The sequence below is a fragment of the Poecilia latipinna genome, unplaced genomic scaffold (assembly GCF_001443285.1).
Source record: "Poecilia latipinna isolate Pla-1442-1.1 unplaced genomic scaffold, P_latipinna-1.0 Scaffold352, whole genome shotgun sequence".
Classification (NCBI taxonomy): domain Eukaryota; kingdom Metazoa; phylum Chordata; class Actinopteri; order Cyprinodontiformes; family Poeciliidae; genus Poecilia; species Poecilia latipinna.
The window spans coordinates 314,498-326,916 of NW_015112968.1; the positions used below are offsets into that span (position 1 = coordinate 314,498).

Below are 12,419 nucleotides of genomic sequence, written 5' to 3' on the forward strand. Positions count from 1 at the left end.
AAAAAAGGAAAAAAGGGACAATTAAATACCTTCATTTAAAAAAAAAAAAAAAAAAAAAAAAATCTGACGTCCTGAGTGGCAAACGCACCAGTTTAGATTTTTGCACACAGCCGTGATGAGCTTCTTGAGGCCAGGCAGGTTGGGGTTTCCATTTTGCACCTGCTCCGCGTCCAGGCAGATGGACGTCCTGAAGTACTCCTGGACAGCCATCTGGTGTTCCTCTGACAGCCTGGAAGCACCAGTGAAAACTGAAACACTCTGCAGCAACATCCGCAGCTACTGGAGTTACAAATCAGCAACATGTAGCTGTGAATTTTATTCTTTTCTCCGTACGCGGACAGGTCCATGTGCTGCAGCCTCATCAGGTACATGTCCGACAGCGACTTGGTGGCCTGCTCCGACGTCTTGGTTTCACTTTCTTTGGCGTCGGCTAGGAAGTTCCTGGGTGGAAGCTGTGGAGGAAGACTGTTGGATTCTGGGACACAAACCACAGAGATGGCTGAGGTTGCAGCATGTTAGTTTTTTTTTTCTTTTTTTTTTTGAAGTGGGGTGGAGGGCGAACTGACCTTGCTCTTCTTCTGCCTCCTCCTCCCTCTGGACCGGGTACTGCAGGTGTGTGACCAGGCCCATGTTGGGGTTGTAGTACGCCTCCACCAGCTCAGGCAGCATCGTGAAGAACCGGATGGGAACGCCTTCAGAGGCCTGCAGTAAAAATAAATAAATAAATAAATAGTTCTGCAGAAAATCGCAATTCTATGACGGCGTATCTGAGCTGCTGTGGATAAAAATAAAAGATAAAGGAGATGGGAGTTCATTTTCACAACAACAACAACAAAAAAAGTCAACGATTTTTAGATTAATCTCTGAAATTTTCTAGAAAAAAAAATAAAGACTTGGAAATTTTCTGAGTTTCAAAAGTTGAAACTTTTCTACTTTAATCCATCATCTGACAATAAAAGAAATAAGGACAAAAACAGACAAATGGCACAGCTGCAAAGCTAACAAAGTTTGTATCATTCAAAGGTCCTTTTGACAATGACACAAACTTGTTCCACCAGTGCAGATGGTTCAGGCAGATGGAGACTCTTTTTTAACCAATTTTCACAAATTAAAGTCAAAATGTTACATACAGCAAAGTATTCATTTCTTAAAAATCAGTCTTTCTGCTTTCCGTTTAATGTCATAGTGGTTATGGACCACACGTTGACTTACACTCTAACACAAATTTAATTTACATTGTTAAATGTTTTTCAAATAAATATGACCGAAGTCAAATCTTCTTCAGTTTTATTCACAATAAATACGTAAAGTGGTTGACTTTCTTTCAACAAAGAAAACACAAAAAATAAAAATAAAAAATAAAAATTCTTTGCTTAATAAAAATATTTCCAGTTTTATTTTCCAGCTCGCGAGCGCTCTTGAATTGACGATTTTGGCCCACGTTAGAAAAAGTTTGTACACCCCTAACCCCAGACAAGAAAAGCTTGCCTTTTTATGAAAGTGTGGCTAGAGACTGAAACAGAAGAAAAACAACTATGTTTACAAACCGCTTTATGCGGCGAGAAAAACTGAAACCACACGGCGCTGCATCTCCACACTGAAACACGACGGTAGGAGTATCATGCTGTGGTTCTGACTCACCGGGGATGCACTCACATTCATTCCAGCATCTTTCAGGTGATTGCTGGTGAAGATTTTCACAGTGACGCTGAGATGCTTCACTTCTTCGGTATTTGCGGCGTAATTACTTGTAAAAGCTCAAAAAATGTAAATTCTTTTGCAGGGCAATGGAGTTCGACACCGCTTCTTTTGTTCGTCTAAGTCATTTTCATTAGTCAAATGTAATTCGTTCAGAGAAAGTGGGTGAAAGTTGAGCTACATTTGATCAACTCGCACCAGAAGATGCAAAACACGGGTTGACGTTCGTCTCGGAAGGAAAGCAGAGCAGAGATTGTAGGTTCAGATTTGGAGCCTCTGACTGAGCAGAGAGATGAAGCTCTTGTTCACAGCTAATCTGAAATAAACCGAAAACAGCTCAAATATTCCCACTTCTCAAAACACACGCTAATCCAACTTTAAGCTCATTGATTTCTTTCTAGTGTCCAAACATTTTGTGTGTCACGTGGGTCAAAATCGTCCAATCAAAACCTACCGGGGAAAAAAACGGTATACTTTTTTTTTTTTCCAAACAAAAACCACAGAAAAAGGCTTTCAGATTGCTTTTTTTTTTTTTTTAAAGAAAAATAGACAAAATCTAATATAATCAATTCTCAGTACCTGAGTCACTCTTTCTTTGAAAACACTTCATGTTTGGCTTAATCACTTAATTATTTGCACATCTGGATCCACCAAAGTCTGTTTTTGAGTGAAAATCTGTTGCTGGATGTGGTCCATTTAAAAAAAATAAAATAGAAACAGAAAGCAAACATCGTGGTTAAAGTAGATGTGTTTTACGTCATATTTTCCATGGTCCATGGTCTGAGAGTGCCAAATTTGTGTCACTCTTAATTTGCACAAAATGAGTCCAGCAGGTGCAAACAGACCCCAGACTGCATTTTGGACACCTGTGAACTCCTGCAAGAGGAATTCAAATCCTTTCTTCTTTGAAACATCTCATATTCAAGCAGCTCAGTTTTTTAGAAAAAAACTTCTTAGGTCTATTGTAATGTTTAGGCCTAAAATGACCTTTTGATCCTTTTAATTAGGTGGCATTACAGCTAATTTTTAAGTCTTAGAATATGCAGCAGGTCCTAATTAGAGGAACTGATTCATCTTAGGAAATTGGCAACGATGAAAAAATATATAACAGATCTTGAACTCTTTCTGGTCACAGACGGAAAGGCATAATCTCCTAATTTTAGCTCAAACGTGGCTGTGATTTTTTTTTTAATGACTGAATTTAATTTTAATCTATTTAGAACTTTAAAATTCATGACTAAAAATGACCTTGATGAAGCGCAACCAACTGAGCTGCTTCATCAGCCTGTCCTCTGAAGAAAGCTGTAACCACAGCATGATGCTGCCATAACCAGTTTTTCTTTTTCATTTTTGTAGGCCAATGTGTTGGGCCTCCTGCCGCGAAGGACCAAACTACACACCGAGGACAAAGAGTCTGGTAAAAAAATAAATAAATAAATAAATAAAACCCCCTCTAAATCCCAGAATGTGAAACATTATGCTAATGCTAAAATAAACTAGCTAGTATTTTGCTGTGCTAACAACAGATCTTTTCCCGCTCGTGCTGCAGGCGACGCTCATAAATAATTCATATTGTTATTAACGGAGCTTAAAAATGAGACTTACAAGGTCTGATAAAATAGGGACACGGAGCTTGCTTCTTTATTTCCGTCTGAAGTCGCCATCTTGCGAGTGTACATTCGTTGTCCAAAATTAAAATTAAATCCATCACTTCTTTGACTGGTTAATTAGAAATCAATTTTCCAAAAGGTTATTGGTTTCTAATCCAGGAAATTATTTAATAATAAAATAACTAAGGGGTGCTGTGGTAGCTCAGGGGCAAAGCACAACCCATGTATTGAGGCCTTAGTCCTCATGCTGGTGGTCACAGGTTCAATTCCCAGCCTGGTGACGTTTGCTGCATGTCTTCCCTCTCTCTCATAACGCTCTTTCCTGTCAAACTACTTTCAAATAAAGGCCACTAGAGCCAACAAAACCTTTTAAAAAAATAATATTTTTGTCTTTGCTTCTGCCTTGCATTGTGAACTGGCTGTTGTGAACACATACCAGTTGTGTCCTTAATGTAGTATTAAACTAATTTAATTTATATATATATATGTTTGCCAAATAAAATTACCAATTTTTAAAAAATGATTGAATTTAACAACAATACTGATTGATCATCTATGCCATATCGTTCGCTGCCGTTCTAAAATGCTGAAGTCCTTTACACCTGTGGATGACATCATGTTTTCCTCCGGCTTACAGCTCAGATTTATGGTAAAGGTAGGAAACATCAAGCCAATAAATATTATGAGCACAATGAAGTTTTGCTTTCCTTCAGGCCCTGATAACTTAACTCTACTTTCCATCTCTTCCAACAGTCCATTTTAAGTCGCCACTTCATTTAAACTCACGTTCCCAAAACATTGAGGATGTGCTGACCTGGTCAGTAGAGAATGAATACCAGAGATCGGTTATGTATTTACGCACCGGACGCCAGGATTCCTCACACAGAACATTCACTGATTTATGAATTAATTTGTAGCCTTCAGGTCTGTCAGGTTTTTGACATGGTATACTAAAGTGTATTGATGAGTTGTACATATAAATGAGCAAATGTTTGTCTAAAGTCATTTACATTCTGTACAACCTCTACTGTTCATGTTGACATGGTGGAAATCAACCTGTGGGACAAATCCTGACTGATTCTTGACTTGTTAGTCCTTGAAACTGATTATCAGTTTGTGCCTATCCACCTGATTTGACTATGTTAGAAGACATTTCTTGAAAGGTGCTTTATTTTGTTTCTTAATCAAGTAAAAGTATTTTTGACAGTATGGAGAGAAAAAAAATCCACTCCTTTTAACTATAACGCTTCCATTTCGGCACATCACAGGTCTTAAAGATTTCATATTTTCTTGTCCCGTCAAACAATTTTCCAAATTTCCCAAACAATAAGAGGGACGATTCATTGGCGTAATTATACTCTGCATGTTTTTGCTGCTGTCTCGTTTTCTCACTCCCAACCACCTGCTGCCAATGTTGAGCAAGCTCTGCACTGGTGGCAACAGGACTCTGTAGAGCTCTCTGATTCTCTTGCTGCTGAAAGGTTATCTTTGGATAATCGTGATCATGACGATTTTATGATTTTTCTTTACAGCTGACCATTCAGAGCTCAAGAGCTGGGAAGTGTGATCTTTAGCTATACTTGTAAGGAAACGGCTCAGTTTGAGATGTTCGCATGGTCATTAAAATCTGGAGATATAACACCTTCCCACATATTCATACAGAGGCGTGGGTGGGGTTTTTTTTTAGGCTTTAGTGATTTTTGTTATTTCAGAACAATAATAAAAAGAGGACATGCTAAAATTATTAGCCTACATGCATATTGTCACTTTCCTAAAAATAATGGCTTAGGTCATGTTTTTTGCCAAAAGTGGTGTTTTTTCCTAGAACATCATTTGGCAAAAAAGAGGAGCTGATTTTATTTTATTTTATTTTTTACCAGAATCATTTTGACTAAAAAAATCACTTCTTTTTTTAGGAAGATGTGCTACTTTGAAGAGCTAATCATGCTGCTGTTCAGTTTGATCACTATGAGCAACTGGAATGTTTGTGTGATTGAACCGAAATGTTTTTTTCTTCTTCTTCTTTTTTTTGTGTAAGGCACCTTGAGATGACATTTGTTGTGATTTGGCTCCTCTTGGATGAACTGAATGGAAGTGAATGTAAAACTACCCCATGTTGAAGATTGTATTTTTTATTATTAACTGTAGATTTCAACCTAAACACAATCTACTGACGTTTCACCGTCACAACTGGACGCCAGGCCTAGATTTTAACAAACATCAAAACGACCAAAATAACTCCTGCAACCTTCAGACAAAAATACCTGTGGCTCGCTTTGAACCGTCTACCCACCTGAACAGAGAGCTGCTTGTCCTCGTTAGGCAGGATCCTGTACGTGTACACGCAGTTCTGGTATCTGTGGTCAGCAATGAAATGCAAATATCTGTCATCGGGATGGGACACGTACAACATGATGCACTATTACCAAAAAAAAATAATAATAATAATAACACAAAAGAGTATTGGTGCAATGAGGATGCAATCGGAACAGGTTGGGTGGCATTTTACATTTAAGGTTTAAAAAGTGAAAGAAGATGGTGCAGAGGGCAAAGGGCGGTGCTGCATGGCAGTAAAGAATGCAAATAAAGGGGAACTAGTTTTATGTTGCGGTGTGTGTGTGTGTGTGTGTGTGTGTGTGCATGAGAGTGAGTGTGTGTATGTAAGAGATGTGACGCGAAACAGCGTAGAACAGCAGGGGAATTTTAACTTATAACCTTATTGCTTTAGCGATGGAATCACAAGACAAATGGTGTTAACAGTTTGGTAACTTTTAGTCTGACGGGACCAAGAACCTGGAAGTCTTGTTGGGACGACTTTATCAGGAGCGGCGTCTTTAAATCAACTTCCAGTTCCATTCAGAGCCATTAAACAAAGGTAACTTACAAAACGCAGAGGGCGTACGCTCCCTGGACCGACTCGCTGTCCCGGATAAGGAAGCTTCCATCTCTCGCTGCTTTGGAGAGCAGATCCTCAGCTTTGGATCGCGTTATATTGTCATGGTACCAAGGCTGGTGACTTGGCATCCTGTTTTGTACAGCCCAAGAGCCTGAGCTCAAGTGATTTGCATCTGCTGTCAAAATCAAAATAATAATAAAAAAACCCTAAGCAAAATCCTTATGGCTGTTCTGGATCTCAGCTTTTCTGCTTGGCTGTTCTCATCTTTGCACAGTCCGTTCTACCTCTTCATCATTCTGTGGCTCTTCAGGCTGTAAAAGGAAGCTGCTCCTAGCTCTGCTCTACTCTGAACTTCCTCATTTGAGAAGTTGCAAAGAGGAGGGCCTTTTGGTGCCGTATGCCGGATCCCCAGCGCTGTAAAATGGAAATACAGGCGTTTGCTTGCACTGGGGGGGGAGTAGCATTCGTCATGGCCTAATGATTGACCAACACAATTACCCAGGCTGCCTTGTACACTTACTTATTAATAAGAACTATTCATGAAGTGCTGCTGTGTGCAGAAACTGAGCTACAAGAAGAGAAAATAGGAAGTAGGAAGAAACTCTTTGCTGTCATGCTGGAAAAAAAAGCTCAAATTTAAGAGATAGGAAACTTCATTTGATCTTCAGATGGTTATTTTTTTAACTGGACAACTCATCATGAATCCATCCTTGGCTCTTTTAGCCCCAAAGACCTATCCTGGGTCTCACTGTCACGCTTCTAATCATGTAAATCGGGAGAGCTGGCAGGTTCTTCAGAGCGCATGTATTCAGGAAATGCAAGCAGAGAGCGGCATGTCTCGTTCATGTGATGGACAGGAAGTCTTGCAGAAATAAGAGGAGGAAAATGAGTTGCTTGCAAACCACAGCACAGGTCACATGATGCGAAAACAGAACTGCACGGAGAGAAGTTCACTTGAGCCCGTCGGAGGTTTCTGGCCCTCAGCAGGCACTTTCACAGAGCTGAGAGGGACTTCTACTTTTCACTCGACGCCGCGGCTCAAGAGCTCAACTCAGTCGCAAAGCAGCAGCCAAAAAACGTTCACAGGCAAATCAACAGGACACGGAAAAAAACACTGAGTCAGCTGTTCTCATTTGCAGTTTTTATGAGAAGAATTAAGCAATTTCAGAGTATAAAAATAAAACAGTTACAAGTTAAAGGATCAGAAAGAGCACTACTTGTGAAATCTGTCTCAAGCATAACAGCGGTTTGCAAGTTGCATGAAGTCAGACGGTGTTGCGTAATATTGCAGACTAGAGCAAATTTAAGAAGCTGAAAGAAAAAATGAAGAGTATATTTATATACAATAGTAATTTGTCATATTAGCCTCCTGAAGATATCAGGAAATCTCTACTATAATTACATCATCATTGGTTAGTGTCAGAGCCGGCCCAAGGGATAACCGACATTTGAGATTCTTTGGTGCCGGCCTGGAGTTAAAGGTCAACAAATGCACAGTTTGCATATTCTGTACAATTTTAAAGTTACCTTAACAGAATCATACTTTAAAGGTGTTTTCACACCTGATAGTCCGGTAGACTCGGTTCGATTTGGGAGCAAAACTGCAACATTTGTTACATTTTTCAGCTGGTGCAGTCATGGACTCAAATCAAGAGTTTGAAACTCCAAAAATTTGGCCACAAATGAAAACTTTGACACTTGATTGTTCAAAAAAAAAAATCCAGTCAGAGCCCCCAAGCTTCTCACAGTTTCATTGTGCTGTCCCGTCTGGATTAAACACTCAAGGTTGCTAAGCTAAATACACCTCAAACCACACTTCTTATAATAATGAGTGTTTGTTTCGCTTGGCTTACAAAAAATACATGTTAGAAGTTAAATTCACAGTCACTATTTCTTCTTATTATGGTCAAAGGTCATGACGCCTGGTCCTGTTTAGTCCACAGTTCATGGGAAGGTTTGGTTTCCTTTTCAAGTGTTTTGATATTTAAATAAGTTATCATTTTCATCACATTTACTGTGGTGAAAATGGCTGTTGATGACAGATTGTCCTCTGATGTCCGGTAAAAACAGCTATTCCTCCTTTTCTTCCAAATAGTCACACATGACCAGGAAATGAGATAAAGAAACAGAAACAAACAAAAAAAGACATGTTGGTGACCGCCTGACAAATTCTGACTATGGTGATCATATTGCTGCTTGTTCCTCTGTTGAGGCTATGAAGTCACAGAAAATACAACATCTTTTCATAATGTAAAACTATGGGGAAACTCGTCTCAAAAACAAAGGGAATGATATTAGATATATGATTGAAACCATACAAAACATGCAAAAATCAGTTACCATGACAGTTTTAACAATACATGTTGACTGTACAGTTGCAATAAGGTACGGATTTAAAATAATAATAATAATAAAAAACCTTTCCCACAGAAGGAAAATGCATTATACAGCTTCAACACTAGAATCATCGGCCTCTGTCATAAAACAGATCCACCATAGCCCCTATTTATTTTGCCCTTGGTCAATCATAAGACACCATTCAAGCTAATCATGTTTTTAAAATCAATAAATGAAGCTGACTTTGCTGGACCATGGTAGAACCCGGACGGGTGAATATGGAGTATATTTCTGACATTTTCCATTGTAAAAGGTGAAACGTGTCAGGGACACGAGGCGTGCGAGGTTCATTAATCTGTTTTTAGCTTACTTCAGCGCAACTTGTCCAACGTGTGTCAATGTGGAAACCAGAGTCCCATTGGGATTTGGCCTCAAGTCCCACAGCCGGATCATCTTATTGTCTGTCGTCCCGACATCAAACCCCTGAGCCATAAACCCAGCTCCTCCTTACATACGTTGACTTTTACAGCTCTGTCTCCACCTCCTCTATGGGTTTGAACAGTACCACGTTGATCATCTCCTCTTGCTACCTTCAGAAATCAAATGATGGAAAAAAAAAAAGCATCTTAAGTCCCAACCTAAAGTGTTTTGCGAAAGGGGCTGTAGTTGTGTCACTTTATATTATTCACAAAAATTTCTAAATTGGACAACTACACACATCATTATTAGAAGTTGGTCAGTCATTGTCTGCATGTCATTGACAACACGTCTTTGATTAACCAAGAAATCCTCCAAATTTGACTGAAACAGACACTGAAATGTAAGATGCTTGGGCCCTTTCATCAACGAACATCTCACTTTTTAAACAAGCTGTCTAGTCAGGGTGACTTTTCATTGAAACTTTGCACAAATAGTTTTGTAAGGGGTTTATTAGATCTGGTGCAGAGTGAAGCCTGGATGTTGGACTTTAGTTCATGCTTCACTCCATCCAGGCTAAGGTTCATAGCATCCATTAAGGCCTGAACAAAGCGGTTTACAACGGTCTTCCGGGTCTTTTACTCAGAACTCAGACTTGGCACTCAGCGAGCTTTCATGTGTCCCCTTTAGGTCTCCACTAGTGGCCCCAATCATCCCTGTCTTATCTTTACAGAACAACCTCTTCAGCGTGCTTCTGAATTTCTCTGCCCCAAACAGGTACACCAGTGGGTCCATAGCACCGTTCATGCAGGTGAGGGAGGAGGTGAGGCGATTGGCCATGCTCAGGGCTCTTCGTGTTTGGCAGGATATGTCTGGGTCGTTGTAGCCAAGGATGAAGGTGACTCTGCTCAGATGATAGGGCAGAAAGCAGACCATGTAAATGAGAATGACGGCACCAATGGTACGCAGGGCCCTGAGTTTTAGGGCAGGTTCCAGCCTGGAGCCCCGGTGCAGGCTGCGGATGATGAGCAGGTAACAGGATAGGGTGACAAGGAAAGGCGGGGTGAAGGCCACAGCCAGAGAGACCAGCGCCTTGTGGGACACCTTCTCTCTGTACAGCTGCAAGCACACCGTTGTGTTGTCCACCTGCACCGTCTGATGGGTAACCAGCAGTGGCGCCATAGAGAGTGTGACCAAGACCCACAAGGAGAAGCTGATGATGTGAGCATAGCGACCTTGGCGAAGCTTCATTGACCTTACAGCGTGAACCACAGCCAGGTAGCGATCCCCTGCCACGCAAGCCAGGAAGTACAGACTGGCGTACATGTTGACATAGAACAAAAAGCCCACCAGCCTGCAGGGGACCTCACCCAGCGGCCAGTGGCCGCCGGTGAAGTGGTAAGTTGCTCTGAGTGGGAGGATGACCACATAAGATAGGTCTGCCACTGCCAGATGAACCAAGAAGATGTTAGCAGGGCAGAAAGCCCCACGCTGACGAGAGAAGATCCAGAGAGCAAGACTGTTACTACCGAGGGCCAGGATGAAGACCACCATGTAGAAGCACCCAAACAGCTGGTTCTCTATTGCTGTCTCTGCTGGTGCACAGCTCTCAGATGACTGGTTTGAGAGTAAAGATGTTTCTGCAATCGTGGCAGACTCCATTTTTGGTTCCTGAGGAAAGAGGAAAAATTGCATTAAGTTTCACAGAAAATTGCAGTTTGTATATATTTTTTAAAGCAACACATGCATATTCGCAGAAGAGATGAGTGTTGACTTTTAAACCACTAGGACATGAATTTGGGTTCAGTCGAAAAAAAGTTCAGTCTTAGGCTACATTCACACCGCAGCCTGAAGTGACCTAAATACGTTTTTTTTTTTGCCCATATGCAACCTGTATCTGATTGGATCTGTGTCTTTTCATGACACAGATCCAATTTTAACAACTGCAACCGTGGCATCTTGGTTATGCGGTCCTAAATCTGATATGTAATCTTTTCAAATGTGACCAGTGTCTGTGCAGTCAAGTCACATTTATCCTACCTGTATGTCATTGACACTCGACAAATGTCACTGCTCTGTGTCTTAATATGCGGAAGTGTGAAGAAAAACAACAACAGTGGTGGGAAATAACGCAGATTAAGTTGCTAATGTTGGCGATCGCTCTGGTTGGACAACTTTAAAATCGCATGATATTTTTCACCTTTATCATCCATCTTTTTTCTTCCACAACCTCTGAGCGCTAGCTACGAGTGACATTACTTTGTCCTCTACTGTGAGACACTTTTACTTGCTTGCAGCTCACACAGAAGATACAGTCGCATACATTTGGAAATGTGAACAACCATGCAAAAAAAAAAAAAAAAAAAAAATCACAAAACTTTGGATTTGAACATTAAGGCCTGCAATGTGAACATAACCTTAGTATTCTAGGAGCAAACTAACTTAGTGACAGGAAGCCAAGCGAGTCCAACTGTGTCCAATCACAGAGAGACAACAGGCAGGGAGCATGTTTGTAACTGCGCCAGACTCACAAGTTAACAATAGATGTTAGTGTCCCTGGTTAAAGTGCCAGTGACCTCAGAGCATGTAATTGCTTCGTTCTGACCATTAAAGTTCCTCTACAAAGCCCAGGAAGTCAGCCCAGGTCATTAGCTCTTTGCTTTTCTTTTTGTAGCTTAACTGGCTCTAACTTCTAACAACCGATTTATATGAGCTGGTAAATAGGAAACATGGCTTTTCTGGACTAGATATCACTCTGCTACAATGAATTTCAGTCAGTTTATTGTAGGATGTGTTTCTACATGATCAGAGGTGTACAAACACTTCTGATTGTTTGTATCTCATTAAGTCAAACATGTGCAACTTACAACTGTTGTCATGTTTCTTTACATTTTGAATGGATAGACAAACAGTTGAAAATAGGTTTTTACATAAACTGCATATAAAGGCACATCATTTTTATATCACTGTCTGACATTATGAAATTTATATTTGTGTATTATTAATAGTTATTGTTTTAATAGATAATCCACCTTCAGGGGTCTTGAAGTTCTACCAAATGATGAAGCAGACTTCTGGAGATATTCCCCATTGCACGTCCATTTAGTGTAGTCTGTGTTCTCAGTAAGAGCTTGTGTGCTTGTCATGCTCTTTTTTTTTTTTTTTTTTTTTTTTTTTTGGCTGTTGCTTTTTAGCTTCACATTACAACTAATTTGCTCAATATTTTTCTTGCAAAAACCTGATACCAAAACATGTCGGATAGAACCAAGACCTTATCTCTGAATGGATTTCTGTTTTATGTAAAAGGATTTAGGTGGAAACAAAATTTTTATTTGCATAAAACCTGAAGTTTCAAACTTTCCTCTGTTGAAAGGCTCACATGTGAGCTCCTCTTGTGTTCACTCATCATGGACATGAATGTCATATTCATGTTTAATTTATATATATATATATATATATAT

General features: G+C 40.1%; 2 protein-coding genes across 2 annotated transcripts in view; both read right to left on the reverse strand.

Moving 5' to 3' along the window:
- The window catches only part of inpp5d (inositol polyphosphate-5-phosphatase D), a 25,923-nt gene extending 19,371 nt beyond the window's left edge, over positions 1–6,552 (reverse strand). The window contains exons 1-5 of the mRNA XM_015035956.1: positions 6,193–6,552; positions 5,602–5,665; positions 567–702; positions 334–475; positions 89–229 (exon numbers count right to left, since the gene is read on the reverse strand). Of these exons, the coding sequence (XP_014891442.1) occupies positions 89–229; positions 334–475; positions 567–702; positions 5,602–5,665; positions 6,193–6,332 (623 nt within the window). The 5' untranslated portion in view covers positions 6,333–6,552. The remainder of the gene's footprint in view (positions 1–88; positions 230–333; positions 476–566; positions 703–5,601; positions 5,666–6,192) is intronic.
- A 780-nt stretch (positions 6,553–7,332) lies between these two features.
- The window catches only part of gpr17 (G protein-coupled receptor 17), an 11,342-nt gene continuing 6,255 nt past the window's right edge, over positions 7,333–12,419 (reverse strand). The window contains exon 2 of the mRNA XM_015035957.1: positions 7,333–10,629. Within this exon, the coding sequence (XP_014891443.1) occupies positions 9,601–10,620 (1,020 nt within the window). The 5' untranslated portion in view covers positions 10,621–10,629 and the 3' untranslated portion in view covers positions 7,333–9,600. The remainder of the gene's footprint in view (positions 10,630–12,419) is intronic.